Below are 22,106 nucleotides of genomic sequence, written 5' to 3'. Positions count from 1 at the left end.
CCTTAAATTAAGAGCCAACAACCAAGGATATAAGATATTTGAGGTTACCTCTAAGTTGAAAGATGGCCACCCTCCACAACCTTCCCTCTCCAAAAAAAGAAAGAAAAACCATCTTGTGGAAAACAGACTATATAGGGTGAAGGAAACTGACCATTAATATCCTCTGAGAGATAAAGGAAGATATTACATCTATGAAACAAGAACCAGATACTATAACAAAAGAACATTCCAACAACAGAAAAGAGCTCTTGGGAATTAAAAATACCATAGTATGAATAATCTATTACAGTAGATAGTTGGAAGGTAGAGTTGAGGAAATTTTCTAGAAAATAGAGTAAAAGACAAAGTTAAAAAAAGAAAGTCGAGGGAACCAGCAGTTAGCGTAATGGCTATGTCGCTGGATTCCCACGTAGTCGACCGCGGTTCGTGTCCCGGACCCGGTGGCTTAAAACTCACGCCGGGCGCGTGTGCGTGCGTGCCCAAGATCCCGAGAGGAGAATGGAGGAGAAGGGATTGCGGCGTGACCATCCCCCCTGGGGGGTGATTTCTCGCTTTCTGTCTCTATGTCTCTCTCTGTCTGTCTGGCGAGCGCACGCGCCCTACAGTGAAAATCTCTCCAAAAAAAAAAAAAAAAAAAAGAAAGTCGAAGAAGGTGCAGTTAGTGGTCACCTTTACCAGGTGCCTTCTTTGATGGAAATTTGGAAACATAGATGAGAAAAATAGAAGTATAGAATTCTACACTAAAATAATTTAGGACAAATTTTTTTTTTTTTTTTTTTTGGAGAGGTTTTTGCTATAGGGCACATGCACTCGCCAGAAAGAGAGAGACAGAGAGACAGAAAGCAAGAAATCACCCCCCGGGGGGATGGCCACACTGCAATCCCTTCTCTTCCATTCTCCTCTCAGGATCTTGGGCACACACGCACACAAGCCCGGCATGAGTTTTAGCCACTGAGTCCAGGACTTGAACCGCGGTCGACTACATGGGAGTCCAGTGACATAGCCATTAGGTTAACTGCTGGTCCCTAGGACAATTTTTTAGAATGGGTTTGCAGATTAAAAGTGCTTGGAGGGAAGAACCTTACACAGATGAATGAAAACACACCCATATCACTGTGAAGTTTCAGAATATTAGGACCAAGAAAATTTAATAAGCATTCAAAGAAGGAAAAGGCATATTATATTCAAAGGAGTAGGAATCATAATGACTTTGGATTTTAACTATGGAATCTAGAAAACAGTGAGCAGTCTTCAAAATGCTGATGGAAAATGATTTTTAAATTTTTAATGAGAGTACAAGGGAAGAAGAGAGGAAGTGGGAGAGAGGAGAGTTGGGTGAGGGTTTTTTAAAAAAGAATTATTATTATTTTTAATTTGCTATAGGGCATGTGTATGAGAGAGAGAGAGAGAGAGAAAGAGAAAGAGAAATTAAGAAAGAAAGCTACCAGGTCTGGGATTCAAACTACCATTGGCCCTGTGGGAGTCCAGCGCCTTAATCACCATGCCACCTGCTGGCCCAGGAGTGTGTGTTTTTGATAGGACCTACAGGTGCATGCTACTGTGCCTGACCTGTTTAGGTTGCATTGGGAACTGAAGCTGGGCCTCTCATGTGACCTTAGGCACTGTCCTGCCTCACTGTACTGTGGCATCGCTGCAGCTGGGTCAGAGAATGACTTTTAATCTTGAATTTTATAACATAGCCAGACTATCACGTGAATATAGGAATTTACTAAATATATTTTCTGATTTGCAAAAAAAAAAAATGTTTTCAAGAAGCTATGAGACGGTGCGTTCTTCTGAAATAAGACAATAAATTAAGAAAGCAGAAGAACTGGGATACAAGAAATAGGAAAACCCAGCATAGGAGAGACTCTTGAAAGTTATCATCAAGATGAATATAAAGGGTGATAATCAAGATGTCCAGTGAATATTGAATGTGGAAGGTAGTCAGGACAAATTAGAACTGTGTGACCTGAGAGAGAGACATACTGAAGGCTATCATCACTGTATTCCTCGCTACCATCGTATCACTTTTTAAACCTGAGGGCAGAATGCCCAGTTGAGCTTGGCCCAGATTTTTACCTGCACTTGACTTGTTGTGACATAATTGCTGTTCTCTTCTTGCTCTGCCGCCTATATCAGCTGGGAATACTCATTTTCCCCTCCTTCTACACCGTGTAGTTTGAAGTCTGTATGAAAACAGAAGTGGCAGTTTTAGAAAGGCACAGGAAAGAAAATAGACTGGAAGGAAGATAGAAAATAGAAGTAGGGAAATGTGGTAGCAGGAGCTTCACAGTGGTGGGAGGAGCTGTAGAATTAGCTGTGGGATTTTAGAGTTTCTCTTAAGTATTGGGTTGTCGGGAAAGTCATGACACATTTTGGCATAGAAAAACATAGGAAAATATGGTATGACTTTCCTGACAGCCTGCTAAATGTATTTGAAGCCCACGTATTCTGTGACACACAGTAACGTTGAAGGCATAGATGATAGCCGGCTGCATTTGCCCTTTTTCTATGTGGTCCTTAGGAGGTTGTGTGGAGAGATTCAATGTCTGATACTATTCTGGGGTCAAGTGTAAATCACCAGTTCTTTTATGTTAACTGTGATACATTCTTTGAATTGTGTGTCTGCATGTGTGTCGTATGTTTTTATAGTCCCCCTGGTGTAACAGAATACCACAGACGGGGTAGTTTATAAACAACAGAAATTTATGTCTCACTGTTCTAGAGGTTGTGAAGCCCAAGATCAAGGCTGATAGATTACGTGGCTGGTGAGGGCTTGCTCCCTGATTCATAGATGGACATCTATTTCTCTTTGTTCCCTATGGCAGAAGAGAGCAAGAGATATGGCCCAGTCTCTTTTATGAGACCACGAATCCCATTTGTGAGGGCTCTGTTTTCAGGATCCAGTCACCTCCCAGAGACCCCGCCTTTGTTTACTCTCCCGCTGGGGATTAGGTTTCAAGGTACAAATTTGCAGGGAGGACACCGACATTCAGTCTGTAGCATATATAAATAGCTTGTGGTTGTGGGGGGTATTTCTATTTAGCCTGACAATCTGGATTATTTAATCCATTTCTACTAATTTAATTATGGATACAGTTAAGGTTAAGTCTTTGGTCTTTTTCTCCAGAGTGACTAACTTTAAGCAAACCATAACTCATTTGGAAGAAAAAATTCTCGGTTTTTTAATGTACGTTTATTTGTTAGTGATCTTTATCTTTTATACTTATAGCTTATAAAGATTTAAAATAACATTAAATTATGCAAATAAATACAGAAGATTGTTGTTTGAACTTTTCAGTGAAAATAATAGAAAGGAGTTTGAATGTATCCTTTGAATAATTATGATCCCTTCTTTTTTTTTTTTTTTGAGAGGTTTTTGCTATAGGGTGCGTACGCTCGCCAGACAGACAGAGACATAGAGGCAGAAAGCGAGAAATCACCCCCCAGGGGGGATGGTCACGCCGCAATCCCTTCTCCTCCATTCTCCTCTCGGGATCTTGGGCATGCACGCACACGCGCCTGGCGTGAGTTTTAAGCCACCGGGTCCGGGATGCGAACTGCGGTCAACTACATGGGAGTCCAGCGACATAGCCATATGCTAACTGCTGGTTCCTGATCCCTTCTTTTTTTATAAGTGGTTCCTATTTTTTCTTTTTGGTTTAAAACTATTTAATTTTATTTGATATTATTTATTTTTCAATTTGACCAGAGAGAGGCATATAGAGAGAGAAAGGGAAAGTGAGAATGCAAGCTGCCAGGTCTGGGACTTGAACTGTGGTTGACCATGTAGGAATCTAATGCTTTAACCACCATGCCACCTGCTGGCCCCATCTTTTTCTTTATTTTGTTTTATGTTTCCTCAATTTTATTTTACTATTTTTTGTTTACATTTTTTTTCTCTTTAAATATTTATTGTAATTTATGACTTATAGATAATCATCTTTGTTGGGTACAGAATGGTCTTTAAAAGTATATATATGGTATGTAATAAACAAATTGAGAATATAAACATATTCACCACCTACAATATTTAAATTATTTCTTTAATTTTATTTATTCATTTATTTTAATTGGACCAAAGAGAGATGGAAAATGAGAAAGCAAGCCACCGGATCCAGGACTTGAATCGTGGTCAGCCATGTGGGAATGTCAGTGCCTTAGCCACCATGCCACCTGCTGGTTCCACCACCTACAACATTTAACATTATGTTGTGAACATTCAAAACCTTCTCCAATGGTTATTCTGCAAATACATACTGAATTATTTGAATTAACTGTACCTTTTCTGTGAGGTACAGTTCTAAAGAAAAACACTGATTAAAAATCAGGCAACAAACAATCCTATAAATTAACAAACATAATCTTAATATAGCCAATGAAAGAATAATTTGTAATTTCTGTGTAGGCTACTGTGCCTATTATTAGCTATATAATTGTAAAAATGATCTAGAATTTGGAGGGCTGTGCATGTTTTAAAAGATACACCAAAGAAGAAAAAAAAGTCCCTATTTTAAAATGATTATAGATTTTGTTTTTGCCTCTTGAATTTATAATTGGTAAATTAAAATCTTTTTAGAATGTGTCCTCATACAAGTCTCTGGTTCACAAAGCGCCATCTTTGTTTTATTAAGTTGTTTTTGAAGTATAATATAGCAAGAAAGAGAAATTGTGCTTGTCTTCTGTCTCTGCTTCTTGTGCAGCTATTAGTTAACCAGAGGGTTGGGAGATGGGGGTAAATAAATTTGTACCTTTCCATTTTGTCAGTGAGGAATGTGTGTTACACCTTTGAAATAAAAAGCTTGAAACCTCTTGTAGATGGATACTTTTTGTTGGACTGAATTTAGCGCTTTTGATCTGGCTTGATTAGTTTGCACCCGGAATCTTTGTGAAGGACTGCTGATAGTTGACTATCACATGGCCTAATCTATATAGAGGCTTCATTCTTTTGGGTTAACACTGGTGACACTGTTCTGTGGCCTCTCTGCCAGTAGCAATTGTAGTGGTACTGTTGGCTCTTTGGGGTAGATAGTATAGCCTCTTCTGCATTGGACTACTGGCAAGGACATTTCATAATCTAAATAATAACCAGTATTTCCTGAGTTGGTATTCAGCGGTGCTGAGATTATAGATAAGAAAATACCTAGAGCAGAGCATTTCACAGGGAAAGGTGATTAACATTTTTCGTCTAAATGTTTAAATTATTGTAGCTTTCACACAAATTAGTCTTTAATTTTTTTTGCTTAGTACCCAGCATATTTTCCCTAACATTCTTCTTATTTGTATTTCCCTTGTTTGTTTAGCTAAATGGGATTAGATTAAGCAACAATAACAAACGAAAACATAAAACAGTTCCCTTTTTAAAAATGCAGCTTGAGTGACTACGATTTATAATGTATAATTATTTGCCATAATTATGGAAGGGGTACTCCAGAGTTGGGTCGTCAGATACAAACTCTGCACCTATCTCATCTCATTCATTCTCATCTCATTCATTCTTTAATTACCAACCATTTACTTAGTGATTGTAAACACATATACATACTAGTGTGTTTCTTTCCTAGTTCTCTAATAATTAGTTGTGTTCTCAGTTTCTTCTACTTTTTTGTACATTAATTTCCTTTAAAAACTATATAATGTATTTCTGAATTTTATTATCTTTGAAAGTATAGTGAATCTCTACTTGTCTTCCTGCAGTCTACAATGTTCTTCTTTCTTTCCATACTAATATGTTTTTTTTTTAAATTTAAAACTTTTTTTTCCACATTTTTTCATTTCCTTTGTGAACTACTTAACGAGAATATACCTTGGGACCAGCAGTTAGCATAATGGCTATGTCGTTGGACTCCCATGTAGTCAACCGCAGTACGAGTCTGAGACCCGGTGGCTTAAACTCACGCCAGGCACGTGTGCATGAGTGCCTAAGATCCCGAGAGGAGAATGGAGGAGAGGGGATTGTGGCGTGACCATCTCCCGTAGGGTGATTTCTCGCTTTCTGTCTCTCTGTCTCTCTCTGTCTTTCTGGCCAGCGCACATGCCCTATATCAAAAATCTCTCCAAAAAAAGAAAAAAAAAAACCAAAAAACCAAAAAGAGAATATACCTTGAACAACTCTTTCAAAATATTTTTTATTAGTTTTATGTTTGTATTTTAGAATTACTTAATTTTATTTATTCATCCATTTTATTTTAATTTGACCAGAGAGAGCAAGAGAAAGTGAGAAAGCAAGCAAGCCACCAGGTCTGGGACTCAAACCGTGGCTGGCCATGTGGGAGTGTCCAGCCCCTTAACCACCATGCCACCTGCTGGTCCCCACTCTTTTAAAATATTCATGATAGATTACCTGTTTTCATTTAATTAAGAGAGAGAAAAAAGCACCCTCCCTATGGGGTTCTGTAACAGTCCTCAGTCCTCTACTCCTCAACCCCCCAGAAGCATGTGCATGTGCATGGGCCTGTCCTGTTTTCATTCTGACCAGGCTGGGAACTAGAGCTGTATTTGGCTTGTGGCTCCCAGCTCTGCAACCACCTGTGCCAGACAGTTTGGATCCCCTTGAATAACTCTTTTTTTCTTTTCTTTTCTTTTTTTTTTGAGAGGTTTTCGCTATAGGGCGCGTGCGCTCGCCCGACAGACATAGAGACAGAAAGCGAGAAATCACCCCCCATGGAGGATGGTCACGCCGCAGTCCCTTCTCCATTCTCCTCTCGGGATCTTGGGCATGCATGCACATGCGCCCAGCGTGAGTTTTAAGCCACCAGGTCCGGGACGTGAACCGCGGTCGACTACGTGGGAGTCCAGCAACATAGCCATTACGCTAACTGCTGGTTCCCCCCTTGATTAACTCTTAAATTGTAAAATAAATCGCGAGTGATTTTAGTATGAAGTAGGAATTAACATTATATCTCAATTAGAAATTTAGTTTCATTTATCGCCTTTATTTTCAATTACATTTAGTAAGTATTTTTAGAGTTCAGGTTTTTGATATTTTAAATCTAGACTTTTTGAATAGACATTAAATTTTCTATCTTTACCATATAAATCTAGAATTTATTTTAGATGAATTTATCATTTTTAGTAAATGTAGTCAGTGACGTTTGAATTGTATTGCAAATGCGTAATTTTCCAGTCATCTCCAATTGGATTACAGTGTCTAGGTGAAAGAAGTTTGCATAGCATGTAGTTGTTTCTACATCAGATAAGGTTGATGTAGGAGGAATAAAAGTCCAGTTAATACTTTAGAATGTTTAGTTTTACTGTTGCTCTTTTTTTCTACGTTGTTTCCATTATTTTGTCATTTTCACCTTATCTTGGAGCCATTGTGTAAATCAGTTAAATTTTTTTACAGGGAGATCATGACTTGGGCTGATACTGTGTTTTCTCAGTGGGATCACAACTGTGTTTTATTTTGCATACTTGTTACTAATTATTTTCCATATTTTTGTCAGTATAGAACTTTCTTGTATTGATGAATTAGGTGATACAAGAAATTTTTTTAAACCTAGTTTAGAGGAAACCCTGTTTGACTTTTCATGAAAAACTACACCTAGTAATAAACTATATACTACAAAAACAAGCTACTGCTTAGTCCAGTCAGTGTTTTGAGGCACTAAAATCAAAAGAAACATTTCTCCCTCACGTCCCTAGTTTGCTTTCTACATAATAGTTGATTGGTATAAGTCTTACTGTAAGTTTTGAACAGAAAGACTCTAGTGGATGGATAGCTCAGGACAGAATTTTGTATGAGTTACAAGTAAAAGTTGTGTGGTGGTTAAGGTGCTGATCTCCCACATGGTCAACCGGTTTGAGTTCCAGACCTGCTGGCTTAATAGTCATGCCCAGTACTTGTGCATGCATGCGTGTTCAAGATTCAATGAGGAGAATGGCAAAGAAGGGATTGGGACATAGTCATCCCTCCTAGGGAGTGATTTCTCACTCTGGTGAGTGCATGCACCCTATGCCTATAGAAAAAAGCCTTAAAAATGAAAGTCAATTAAAACAACTATGATTAGAAGCATGAGAGGTTCAGTGGTGGTGTTTTAAGAATAAGAGGATTGTGGGTAAAGTTATACTATGTAATCGTGTAAATAGCTTAGGCTTTACCAGTGATCACAAATTATGGACAGGTTATATGGTGAAAAAGTCATTTCCAGGGCTGACCCCAGGGACTGATGGTTAACAGAGGTGACTCTCTCATGGCTGACTGTGGTTTGAATCCCACCCTGGTGGCTTAAAAAACACTCAGGTCACACGTATGTGTATGCCGCAAATCCTAACAGGGTGGGTAAATGGAGGAGAAGGGACTGAGGCCATTTCCCATTGGAGACTGCCTTTTCCCTCTCCCCCTCAATCTCTGTCTCTCCCTGGCGAGCACATACACCTTCTGGCAAATGAAAAAAAAACATTTCTATTTAAGTTGGGAGAGTTACTTCTCATGGATGTGGAGGTTCTTTACACTCATTCACTCTGGTTTTAGTTTCAGTGATTGTTCTTTCTGTTGCAGTAGCAATAACATCTCTGTAGTAGTGTTTGGATCCACATTTGTGTGGTGAGAAGGTAAAGGCACGGCTGCTAATCATGCATTAATTTGAACCTCTGTCAGATGGGTATGGATTTTTCTTTTTTTATCTATGCCCCAACTTTTCCCAATAGCCATTTAAAATAGATGTTTAGGAGTATGTACCTTTTAGTCCCCTACTGTTTCTTAGCATCAACACCATTTACACGACGAAACTTTCAGCTTCAGTTATTTTATTCTGTAAGCCCAGTCTCCTCTGGGTAGGTTTAGAAATAACACTCAGCACCGTTATTAATAAATATAGTGTCTACTGCATTTCATTCTTCTGTCCTCTAACCATGCCAGTCATGGAGTTATTGCAGTGTGCCAGACACTGTCCCCTAACCCCTCTCCAATCATGGAGTTATTACAGTGATAATAATAATAACAGCGCCAGACTGCATAAAGTACTTTACATATGTCAACCCTAATTTTATCAGCACTTTTGTCAGGTCTGGTAGGTATAATCACCTCATACATTAATTTATTCTTTCAGTCCCCAAATATTGGCGTGCCTAATGTAGGTCAGCTACTCTTTTAGCTACTGGGGCTCAGCTATAAAAGAATAAATAAAGTCCATATTCTCATCAAGAAAAATAGGAAGGATAAAACAGATAAAAGGAGGTAGAGTGAGGATGGGGAGGGGAGGATGTTTGTTCTCCTGGTATTTATATAGGATGGTCAGGAAAGGCCTTTCTGAAGATGGTAACATTGGAGCTGAGAGCAGACGGAAGTGAGGCAGCCATCTTGGGCTCTCTGGGGGAAGAGTAGTGCAGGCATATGGTGCACAACGTACAGAAGCCCGGAGGTGAGAGCCTGCTTGGTGAGTTGGAGCAATTTCTGGAGACTAGTGTGGCTGCAGTAGCAGGGGTGGGCTGGGGAGGGGCAGAGTGAAGGTAGGAGATGGAATCACCAGAAACTGTGGAAACTGGATTTGAACTCTGAGATGGGATGCAGTCAGAGCATTTTCAGCAGAGGAGTAAATGAGTCCTATTTTTTATCATGATCATTGATAAAGCCTAAACTATATTTCAGTAGAGGCTTTAAGAGTTACACTTGTGGGACCAGCAGGTGACATAATGGCTGCATTGCTGGACTCCCACATAATCTACTACAGTTTGAGTCTCAGTCCCAGTGATTTATAACTCATGCCAGGTGTGTGTATGTGTGCTCAAAATCCTGAGAGGTGCCTGGAGAAGAAGGGATTGTGGTGTGGCCATCCCCGCAGGGGGTGATTTCTTGCTTTCTGTCTCTACAGCGGGCACATGCATCCTATAGCAAGAATCTCTTTCGCTTAAAAAGAAAAAAAAAAAAAAGGATTAGGGACTAGCAGTTGCATTATGGCTATGTTGCTGCACTCCCATGTAGTTGACCATGGCTCGAGTCCCGGACCTGGTGGCTCGAACTCACACCAGGCACGTGTGCATGCGTGCCCAGGATCCCAAGAGGAGAAGGGATTGCAGTGTGGCCATCCCCCCTGGGGAATGATTTCTTGCTTTCTGTCACTCTGGCGAGTGTACAAATGTGCCCCCCCCCAAAAAAAAGTTATATTTTGGAATTTGAAGACAATACCCAAACCTTTTCTAATAATAATTATATTGTAAAGTCTTTCATCACCAGATATTTGGGTAAAGTGAAAAAAGTTTGTTTTTTCCATGATCGACCTGTAACATGTCCCTAGATTAGAGGTTAGAGAGTTGCAGCAAATAATCAGGAAGGATTATTTACAAATAGGATTCAAGACCAGTAGAGGGCTTTTTTTTTTTGGATGAGGGGGGGAAGGCAATACTGTCTAGCATTTCTTAGAGTTCAGTCTTGATATTATGACCTAAATCAAATACATAATTATGTCCTGAAGGAGGCTGGCTTTAAATGTCAAACTTCAGTGTTGTGAGAAAGTCACCTTTTCTTTGTTTAATTTTCCACACAAGTTTGTATCTGAAAATGTTAGAAAGCATGTAGAACTTTGCCTGCTCCTAGGTTCCTGAAAGTGATAGATAATCAAGAGATATTTACTCATCAGAGGGGAAAAACTTTGACATAGTCTTCAGTTAAATATATATTATGACATTGAAACTGATGAGGATTCAGGCAATCTGAATATCAAGAGGGATTTCACTTTTTTGCTAGCATTCTGAAATCTTAGACAAGATACAATTGATGACAGTAAAAGAGGAGAATATAGTTGCAAAGCTAGATTGTCCAGGATTATTGCCTCGTGATAAAAGCTGGGAATGTATTTTGTAAAATTGTTTCTCTAGAATAAATGACTAGGAGAGCCCTAGATTCTAATAAAGCCATAGTTGATGAATAAGGAAAGTTTTATATTCAGTTATATTTTTCTAAAAATTCTCCTTTATCTGCCTTACAGAAAATTACAATAAAATGAACTTAATTTCCTTTGTATGCTTTGTTTTAGGTTGGTACAGAGGAGTTTCAACAAAGAAGCCAAATGTAAAGGTAATAAAAAATTTATTTATTTATTTATTTATTTATTTATTTTTAATATAGGAAGGAGCCTAGTATGTTTGTTCGATACACCAACTCTTGCTGGTTCATCTTTTGATCTTTTACAGTAGCCACAATCATTCTTTCCTTTACGGAATTCTACCAGATTCTTCTGTCTCAGCGGTACAAAAATGGTTTTTCTAAAAGGACAATAAATGCAAATGCGGTTTTAGCTTCAGAGCTTATTCAGGCTTTTAAATATATTTTTAAGCTATCTGACAAAATAGTAAATTGATTTATTCATAGACCTGGACTTAGCGGACCAAATGATTATTTAGGTTGATTTATTGCTAAAATTTAAAAATCAAAAACTGCAAACACCTTGGAGGACAGAAAAAGATGAACTAATAAAAAAAGGACTGAGGGGACCAGCAGTTAGCATAATGGCTATGTTGCTGGACTCCCATGTTGTTGACTGCAGTTCGAGTCCTGGACCCAGTAGCTTAAACTCACGGTGGGCGCATGTGTGTCCACGTGCCCAAGATCCCCAGAGGAAGATGGAGGAGAAGGGATTGTGGCGTGGCCATCCCCCATGGGAGGTGATTTCTCGCTTTCTGTCTTTCTGGCAAGTGCAGGCACCCTATAGCAAAAATCTCTCCCCCCACAAAAATAATAAATAAATAAATAAAAAGGACTGAGAAACAGATGCCATATGTAGTTAAGGAGAAGAGTTGTTTTTTGTTTTGTTTTGCTTTTTTAAGAGAGATTTTTGCTATAGGGTACGTGCCCTCACCAGAGGCAGAAAGATAGTAAATGAGAAATCGACTTCCAGGGGGATGGCCATGCCCCAATCCCTTCTCTTCCATCCTCCTATTGGAATTTTGGTCAGGCAAGCACATGCATGTGGTGTGAGTTTTAAACTGTCAGGTCCAGGATTCATACTGCGGTCGACTACATGGGAGGTCCAGCAACGTAACCATTATGCCTTCTTGTGGTCCTATGGAGAAGAGTCTTAAAACTTTAAAAATTTTATTATTACTATTTTTTATTTACTAGAAGGTGTGTATACTTGCTGGAGAGAGAGAGAGAGAGACGGAAAGTGAGAAAGCATCCCACCCATGGGAGATGGTCACACCACAATCCCTTCTCCTCTATTTCTCCTTTTGGGAGTTTGGGTGGGCACACACACCATGCACCTGGCACGTTTTTCAAGCCGCTGGGTCTGGGACTTGAACCAAGTAGTCAGGCATGTGGGATCCAGCCACCTTAACTATGGCACTGACTGGCTCAGGAGAGGTTTTTAGAAATGGTAATGAATGGTTTCACGTGTTGTGGAGTAGTCTGGCAAAATTATTAAATAGGGACCAATGTATTTGACAATTAAAAGGCCATTGATGATTTTTAAGAGACTCCCATTTAATTATATAGTAGTGGCAGAAAGTCAGAGTCTTAGTGAATTGATGAGTGATTAGAGAAGATAGTGAAGTTACCACAGTTAAGTTGTGAGTGAAAGAAAGAAAGCAGATGAAAATTCTAGGGAATATTAGGTTGTAGTGGTGATTTTAGGAATGGAGGACTGATGAACCTTTTTTATTTGATATATGTAAATTGTGGAAAATGCCAAAACTTGTAATACTTTAAACCAACCAGTTCAGTACTTAATTGCCAATAATAACAAAGAGAGTAGAGAGAGAGAGAGAGAGAGAGAGAGAGAGAGAGAGATTGGTTTTCTTTTTAAATTCTTACAGTTTCTTTATTTTGAATACAAGTCCTTTGTCAACACATTCTTTCAACATATGACTTGCCTTTGCATTTTCTTTTCTTTGGAGAGATTTTTACTATAGGGCTCATGTGCTTGCCAGAGAGAAAGAGAGACAGAGACAGACAGAGAGACTGAAAGTGAGAAATTATGCCCCAGGGGGATAGCCATGCCGCGATCCCTTCTCCTTCTGGGGTCTTGGGCACGTATGCACACATTCCTGGTGTGAGTTTGAAGCCATCAAGACTGGGACTTGTACCGCAGTCGGCCATGTGGGAGTCCAGCGATGTAACCGCTGCACTATCTGCTGGTCTCAGCCTTTACATTTTCTTAATGTTGTATAATGGAGTGTAGATTTTATTTTTGAGGAGATTCAATTTGTCATTTTAAGTTTCATTTATGGTTGGAGATTTTTACATTTTATCATTGCTGTGTTTGTCTAGCTCATCTTTAGATGGTTTTCATCAGTTGCATTTTGCAGGATTTTTGTCTGTTTTACCTGTGTTTTTAAATTAGTTGTTATAGTTATTTATATTCTATTATTATAGCAAGATATTAGTGATAATCCTTCTTTCATTCCAGATTTTAGGCATTTGTGTCCTTTGTTTTCCTTGATCAAATCTGATTAGGTTTTTGTTGCATTTGATCTTATTAACTTTTTTTTTCTTTTTGGTATATTTCACAAACTGTGTTCATTCTTACTCTCTTCTGCTTACTTGGGTTTACTCACTTTTATTTTTAAAATGTATTTTCATTGAATGTACAATTCTTGTTAAAACATTTCATTATATAAGTCTTTTGTCTCCTGGCTGGCTGAGTATTTCTGATGAAAAATCTTTAGTAATATTATCTTAGTTTCTTGTATGCATACTTTATTCTTTTGATTTTATTTTTGGATGATTTCCCTTTTTATTTTAATAAGGCTTTAGAAAGTTTATTTCTTTCTTGAAACAGAGACACATACACACATACGCGCGTGTGTGTATGCGCAGGCAGGTACCACCTATAGGATCCTCATGGTGCGATCCACTCCCCAGTCTCAGCTGGCCTGGGTCATAGGCATGCACAATTCAATTATGATGTATTTTGAAGTTATATATGCCTATTTTTCTTTGTTTATCTTGTTTTGTTTCATGGAGTTTCCTGGATCTGTGGGTTTATATTTTTCATCTGATTTAGAAAAATTCTTCTATGATTTTCAAATATTTCTTTGCCATTTTTCTTTGATACTTCAGTTGCACATAAATTACACTGTTTTATATTATCCCACTGATTTCTACTGCTATTTTAATTTTATTTTTTCAACCTTCCCCCTATCTAATTTTCTACTTGGATAGCTTTAATACTAGGTCTTCAGGCGCCCTGCTGTTTCTTCCATAGTGTCTAATCTGCCTTTAAACACCTCCAGTGAAAGTGTTAAATCAGATACTTTTTTTTTAAGCTATGTAATTTCCATTTTGTTATATTTTATACACCAGTTGCACTCTCCTTATGTTCCTGTTTTCCTTTAAATTCTTGAACACATTTTACTAGCTATTTTAAGTTTCTCTTCAGCTAGCTCTATTATTTGTCATTTGGGGGCTTGTTTCTATTGACTGCTTCTTCTCCTGGTTACGGTTTACATTTTCTCAAGTCTAGTAATTTTGTTTTGTTTTGTTTTCCAAAATTTGAAGTTATGTTGTTGAATTTCTTGATTTCAATTTTGGTATCATTTTTAAAGAAAGTTGAGTTTGTTTTGGCAGCAAGTTAACTTGCTGGTAAATCGGCTTGATCATGGCAGCTTGTTAAAGTGTGCTCGTGTAGACTTCCTTCTGGGGATTGACCTTCTACTTAACATGAAATATTACTTGGTCTTTATTGAAAAGACAGCGTTCTCTCAGTTTTTTCCCACCCTGCTTGATCATAACTTTATAAAGACATACCAGTCTTAGATATGCTTCAGGCATCGTTCAGCTCGGAGCTCCCCAGTAGTTCCTTGCCTGGACTCATGAAGTCTCCGTTTGTTTTTGCAGCTTCATTTTAGCCCAAGACGGAAGGGAATTGCTGAATTCTGTACTCCCTTTTGTTCACAATTTCTTCCTCTTTTATGCCACATGAAATCCAGCTCTCTAGACTGTTTGGTTTGTCTTCTCATGTCGTGACAGTGCCTTGCTCCGTGCACTCCCTTTCAGTTTGATAAAGGCCTTTATGTTAAAAGCTTGGAAAATTGTGAGACTGACATAATCTGTTTCCCGTCTCTCAGGGATCGCATTCCTGTGCTGCTGGTTGTCCAGGGTCTCAGAATAGTTGTGTAACATATTTTGTTTAGTTTTCTAGTTGGTTTTTGGCAAAATTCTGCTCTTTTTTTTTTAAATTTTTTAGTTATGCCTTTTTTATTTTAGATAATTACCGATTCATACATGGTTATAATAAATAAAGAGATGTAGCACATCCTTTACACAGTTTCCTCTCATGGTAACATCTTGCCAAATGATAATACAATATACAAACCATGAAATTGGTATTGCTGCAATGAGGACACAGAACATTTCCATTAACCCAAGGATCTCTCATGTTGCCCTTTTATATAGCTATCCTACTTCCTTTTGTCTCTGCCGTTTCTTAATATCTACAACCACTGATCTGTTCTCTATTCTTTTCATTTTGTTGCTGTAAAATTTTATATAAATGGAATAATATAGTATGCAGTTTTTTAAATTTACTTAGGTCATTGCATGTATTGGTAGTTTATTTCTTTTTATTTCTTAGTTATATTCTACAATATGCATATATCACCATTTGTTTAACCATTCTCACTTTGAAGGATATCTGAGTTTCCATGTTTTTTCTTTTTTTAACGATTACAAATAAAACTACTATAAACATTTGTGTACAGGTTTTTATAGTTTTATGAACCAAAGTTTGGGATAAATGTCTGAAGATATACTGCTGCCTCGTGTAGTAGTTTCAGATTTAGTTTTTTTGAAGAACTGCCAAGCTATTTCTCAGAGTGGCCTGAGCCACTTTTCTTCTCCACCTGCAGCGTATGAGAGCTTGTTTCTCTGCATCCTTGCCAGCATTTGGTGGTGGTACTATTTCCTCTTTTAGCCATTCTCATAGGTGTAGCCATCTCATTGTGGTGTTGATTTGCATTTCTCTAATGATTAATGATTTCAAACATCTTTCCAAATGCTTATTTGCCATCTGTATATATTCTTCAGTGAAATGTCTCCTCATGTCTTTTGCCCATTTTCTAACTGGGCTTTCTTTTTTTAAAATGATGTTTTGAGAATCTTTATATATTCTAGATACAAGTCTGTGTCAGATGTGTGGTTTGAAAATATTTTCTTCCAATCTGTAGCTTGTCTTTTTATTCTCTCTCTTTTTTTTTTTTTTGAGAGGTTTTTGCTATAGGGTGTATGTGCTCGCCAGAAAGACAGAGAGAGACACAAAGACAGAAAGCGAGAAATCACCCCTCAGGGGGGATGGCCATGCCGCAATCCCTTCTCCTCCATTCTCCTCTCGAGATCCTGGGCATCCACGCACACACTGCTCTTAGAATGTTTAACATGTTCAATATGCACATTATTCTCTTGGCAAGGATCTTGCCCTTGTTTGTTCACAACAATGCCAACAGCATGCTCGGTAACATTGTAAACTCTTCGTTTTGCCATGGTAACATTTGTGGGGCATTCCTTTTTGAACAGTACCCATTCCTTTGATGTCTATAATTATCACCTTTCTTGTAGATTCGCATATATGTTGACAAAGGAACAACTCCGTGTTTTCTGAAAGGCCTAGAGAACATATATTGGATGCCTCTCCTCTTTTCCCTTTGTGTTCATCATTTTGGTTAATTACTGGAAGACGGCAGTTCCCAATTTCACCATAAATTTGATATTTGTTGCTTCAGTTTTAGCAGAATTCATGCTACTTTGATGGGGCTCTTTTCAAACTGATGTCTTTTTTAGTGCATCAAACTAGACCTGTTCAGACATGTCTTAATAAGTGTGTTTGAATTTATTATGGGGTAAAAAATGTCGAAAACCATGTATAGTTTTTTTTTTTAGAGGTTTTTACCATGGGACGCATGTGCTCACCAGGAAGATAGAGCAGTGAAAGGGAAAGTGAGAAATTACCTCCCAGGGGGATGGTCATGCCACAATCCCTTCTCTTCCATTTTCCTCCTGGGGTCTTGGGCATGCATGCACCCACATGTGCTCAGTGTGGTTTTCAGGGTACCAAGTCAGGGTCTCAAACCGTAATGGTCCTCCAGCAACATAACCGCTATGCCATCTGTGGGCCCCTAGTTGTTTGTTTGTTTGTTTGTTTGTTTTAAAGCACACATTTCATGAACTTTTTGAAAGCCCCTTTATATAATGTGTGTTTTTCTTTCACTTCATTCCTTTTCAAAATTAGCTATTTTTGTTTCTCTGCCTTGAAACATTTTAGAATAATCTCATCTATAGCTAGAAAAAAATCTTGCCAGAATTTTTATAGGAATCTCATTAAACATGTATATCAATTTGTGGAGAATCAAGATTTTCCCTTTGTTGAGTCTTTCATAAGCGTAGTTGTTTATTTAACATTTGATTTAGTTTGGTATTGGCATTTACTAGTTTAACATTTGATTTATCAGTGTCCTCTCCTTCTCTGTGTCAAAATTCTGTATCTATTTTGTTAGATTTATACTTATATATGTCATTTTTGAGTGAGTATAAAAGGTATCATATATATTTTTTAACTTACAAAAATTGCCAAAGGATGCATGCACTCGTTAGAGAGATGGGGGTGGGGATACTACAATTCCTTCTCCTCCATTTCTTCATCCTGTTGTTATTTTGGACATGTATATACATGCATTGTTTCTGAAGTCACGAGATCCCAAACTTGAACCTATTATTATTTTGCATTTTTATTAGAATATTTTCTGGACAGTTTTATGTTTTTAGATATAGTTCTGGAAAATACATGAAACATCCCAAATTTGATGAACGACCTAAACCTACATATTCAATAAGGTGAGTAAATCTCAAAAAAATCCCAAAAAGCCCAAAGAAATGCATATCAAGACACAACATAGTCATACTTGTGACTATTATCTTAGTTATTTTGTTTCTAGCTGAAATACCTGAGGCTAGGTGGATTTAAGAGAATGGGGGTTTATTTTGACCCTCAGTCTGGCAGCTAGAAAGTCCAAAGTCATAATCCTGAGATCTGTGCCTTAACCAGTAGGTTGTGGGCCAGCCCCAGTATTGTACTTTTAATTTAGGTGTGTACTCATTTATTGCCAGCATATCAAAATCCAGTTGATTTGTATATGTTTATTTTTGTGCTTCAGCATTTCAGGGTTCTTTTTTATTACACTTTTTAATTGACATATAATAGTGATACATATTTATGGGGTATGGTGTGGTTTTTCAGTACACGGGTACAATATGTACTGATCAAATCAAGGCAATAAACAACTCACCATCTCAAACATTTATTACTTTGTGTTTTGAACGTTTGAAATCCCCTCTTGTAGCTATACTGAATATACATTGAATTGCCACTAACTGTTATTTCTCTACTTTAAGTTGAAGGTCATTCAACTTACCTGCTTGCTCTCTTGTTATCTGTTAATCAGATATCCCTTCCCCCCACACTCTCTCCCCTTCCCAGGATGCTTATGATATTCACTACTTCAGTTGTTCCCTCCTCTTCACCCTCCCCCCCCCCCCCTTTTTTTTTTTCCATATTGTATATGTGCTCTTTGGAAGGAAGGAGGGAGGGAGGGAGAGAGAGAGAGAGAAAGAAATCACCCCCAGAGAGGATGGCCATGCCGCAGTCCCTTCCTCTTCATTCTCTTCTGGGATTTTAGGCACACTCACACATATACACGGCATAATTTTCAAGCTGCTGAGTCTAGCTGTGTGGGAATCCAGTGCCTTCGCCACCACATCACCTACTAGCCCTCCCTTCCCACTTCTATGCAGTGATTATCTTTTAGCTGCATTAGTGTGATATATTTGTTACAATTAATGGACCAGTACTGATACACTATTTTTTTTGTTTGTTTTCATATAAGTGTTTTTAATTGAAGCCAGATATGAAATTAACATTGACAAACTGCAGACATGAAAAAAGACATTCACCATAAATCACTTTCTAAATTTTTATAAGCAAAATTATAGTTTTTTTTTCTCCAAGACATAAAGTTTCGTTTGCCCTCAGATTTTTTTTTTAGCAATTATTTTTTCTATATTTATTTATTTATTTATTTATTTATTCATTTGTTTATCTCAGTTTGATCAAAGAGGGACAGAGTGAGAGAGAGAAAGAGAAAGTGAGAAAGCTGGCCACCAGGTCTGGGACTTGAACTGCAGTAGACCATGTGGGAATCCAGCGCCTTTAACCACCATGCCACCTGCCAGCCCCTGCCCTCAGACTTTTAAAAGTAGAAACTCTTCTGGATACCTACTTTACTCATTTTTTTCATGCAGTGGAGCCAACTGCACAAATTCAATGTCAGTTAGGAAGGCACAATAATTACAGAAGTAGTAACACATTGTTATATCAGTATAAAGTCATGTTCAATGTGAGTCAATTGCAATCCATGGTCTGATGTTCCTCAATTTTATTTCACAATAAAATTCAACTTCTTTACAGAAATTGTGATTCAGAATTAATTCTAGACCTGAAAATTTATTATTAGGATAAACTATAGAAATCCTATGACTGTTGGGAACCAGCAGTTAGCGTAATGGCTATGTCGCTGGACTCCCAGGTAGTCGACTGTGGTTCGCGTCCTGAACTGGGTGGCCCAAAACTCACGCCGGGCACGTGTGCATGCATGCCCAAGATCCCGAGAGGAGAATGGAGGAGAAGGCATTGCGGCGTGACCATCCCCCCTGGGAGGTGACCTCTCGCTTTCTGTCTCTATGTCTCTGTCTGGCGAGCTCACGCGCCCTATAGCGAAAACCTCTCCAAAAAAAAAAAAAAATTCTATGACTGTTTTAATAATCTTTTTTGAATTAATAAAGCTGTTAAGAATTATACATTCTCAGACTCACTCATTTTGAAAGTGAGCTAATTTTTTTTCCCAATTTATTTATTTGCATTCATTCACTATACATCATTATAGCATACAAAATGAGATTTTCCATCTAGAGTACACTGTATATTGTCTCAATCAAGCACATCAACAAATATGTTATTCTTAGCAAATGATCTTCCATTTCTTGTTTTCTGTATGTTTTGCTTTTTTCCCCCCATCCTTGGTTCCCTATCTCTTACCCTCTGCCACCTCCTGTTCTCCTCCCACACTGTCTCTGTTATCTATGTTTGCTTTCTATACCATTTTCCCCCCACATTTTATTGAATCACCAAAGACCCTCATCAATCCAAATACCCTCCTAGCAAACACATGTGACACATTTCCATGAGCACAAGTCTAACTTTACGCATCCTATCAAGTAGCACCTAACTGGGGCTACATATCCTACTGCAGTCATTGAATAGATATATTTTGTTTTCCTGAAACTCTTTTTTGTAACTCAATTTACATTCCTTCTCTAGGCATCATCACAGCACACAAAATGCGATCTCCCATCCAGTACACACTGCATAGTGACTCAATCATGCACATTACAAAAAATATAAATTTCCACTTCTAGTTGCTAGAATTAATTCCACCCCTCTTTCTGACCCTCTGTCCCTTCCCACCCTCCTCTCACACCACCTCTAGTGTCCAAAATTGTCCTCCATTCCCTTCCCACCCACATTGCATTGATCACACAATTTCCTACATAACCTGACTACTTTCAAAGGTGAGTTCCCTCGTTACTACTAAGAAAACCAGTTTTAACTTAAATCAAAGAACCGCCAAGGAACTTTGCTTAAAGCCCGGAAACAGGTTAGGATTCTGTTCAAATGGTAGGTGCATGAACCTATCAGTCTCATATACTTTTATCTTCTGTTCTGGTTCAATTTTCCTGATTAAATTCTGGGATATAGTATTCAACTCCAGACTTGTCCCTATGATTAAGTTAGCTACTTTCTCAGTTTTTGGACTCTTATTTCCATGTATCTGCGTTTAGTTTTCCTGATACAGCACATCCTTGAGAACTTCTTGGAGGTCTGGTCTGGTGCTGGTAAATTCTTTCAGGTTTTGTTTATCTGAGAATGTTCTTGTCTTTTCTTCCCACCTGAAAGATAATCTTGCCGGATACAGTATTCTTGGCTGAAACTGCTTCTCTCTTAACACTTGGAATATATTTTCCCATTCTCTCCTCGCTTTTATTGTTTCTGATGAGAGATCTGCTGTTAGCCTGATGGGATGTCCTTTGTAGGTAACTTGATGTTTTTCTCTTGCTAATCTTAGTATCTTGTCTTTGTCTGCAGTTTTGGTCAACCTGGCTATAATGTGTCTTGGAGAAGATCTTCTAGGGTTGATTCTATTTGGGGTCCGTTGTATTTCCTGGGACTGGATCTTTGAATGCCTCTCTAGGTTTGGAAAGTTTTCTTGCAGGATTTCCTGGAATAGATTATCAATGCCCTTATGGGTTTCCTCACCTTCTGGAATGCCAATTATCCGGATATTTGGACGTTTGATGGTATCCAGTACTTCTCGCATATTATTCTCAAATTTTTGTGCCATTTTCTCAGCCTTCATGGTGGATTTTTCTAGGCCAGCCATTTTCTCCTCTACATCTGAGATTCTATTTTCTGAATGATCTAGTCTGCTTTTAATGCTTTCCAGGGAGATTTTGACTTCTTGTATTATAGACTTCATCTCTAGCAGTTCGGTTTGAGTCTTTTGTAAAGTGTGTAATTCCACTTTTAGATCTTGCAGGAATTTCCTCATCTCTTGGAACTCGTCAATCTCTTTCTCCTTTCTCTTTAGTAGTTCATTATCTCTCTTCTCTTCCATCTCTGTTAGCTTAGACATTATGAATGATCTGAATTCCTTATCAGACATTTCCATGATTTTCACCGAACTGCTTGTGGATGAAGAGTTACTCTTTTCCCTAGGAGGAGAGGTATTTTCTTGTTTTCCCATGTTTCTCGTGATCCGGCGGTGATTTCTTGTCATCTGATGAATGTTGTGTTTTCTTTCAAATTCTGGAGGTTCAGCCTTAATGTTAAGGAGCAAGCAGACAGAGGTGATCCAGAATCTCTTTGCTGTTCTATTGTGCTTGCTGGTGCAGCAGATTCAGAAGATAGTGGGGAATATTTCAACCCTATTAGTATTTGAATGTTTAGCTACAGTGATCTTAGATCTGTCTAAAAACACACTGAAAGGATATTGGAGAGTGAAGAGACAAGAAAAAAGAAAACGAGACAGAGAAAAACAACAAAAAAAGAAAAAAAAATCAAAAA

The 22,106-nt window shown here is 38.1% G+C and overlaps 1 protein-coding gene across 1 annotated transcript in view; it reads left to right on the top strand.

Moving 5' to 3' along the window:
• DOCK3 (dedicator of cytokinesis 3) overlaps window positions 1–22,106 on the top strand; it is a 301,789-nt gene that overhangs the window by 6,548 nt on the left and 273,135 nt on the right. Inside the window, 1 exon segment of the mRNA XM_014584468.1 lies at window positions 10,977–11,017. Coding sequence (XP_014439954.1) covers window positions 10,977–11,017 — 41 coding nt within the window.

This window comes from Tupaia chinensis, unplaced genomic scaffold (assembly GCF_000334495.1).
Source record: "Tupaia chinensis unplaced genomic scaffold, TupChi_1.0 Scaffold147003_1, whole genome shotgun sequence".
NCBI lineage: Eukaryota > Metazoa > Chordata > Mammalia > Scandentia > Tupaiidae > Tupaia > Tupaia belangeri.
Note: the sequence above shows the minus strand (reverse complement) of the source record. Positions and strands in the feature narration are given on the sequence as shown.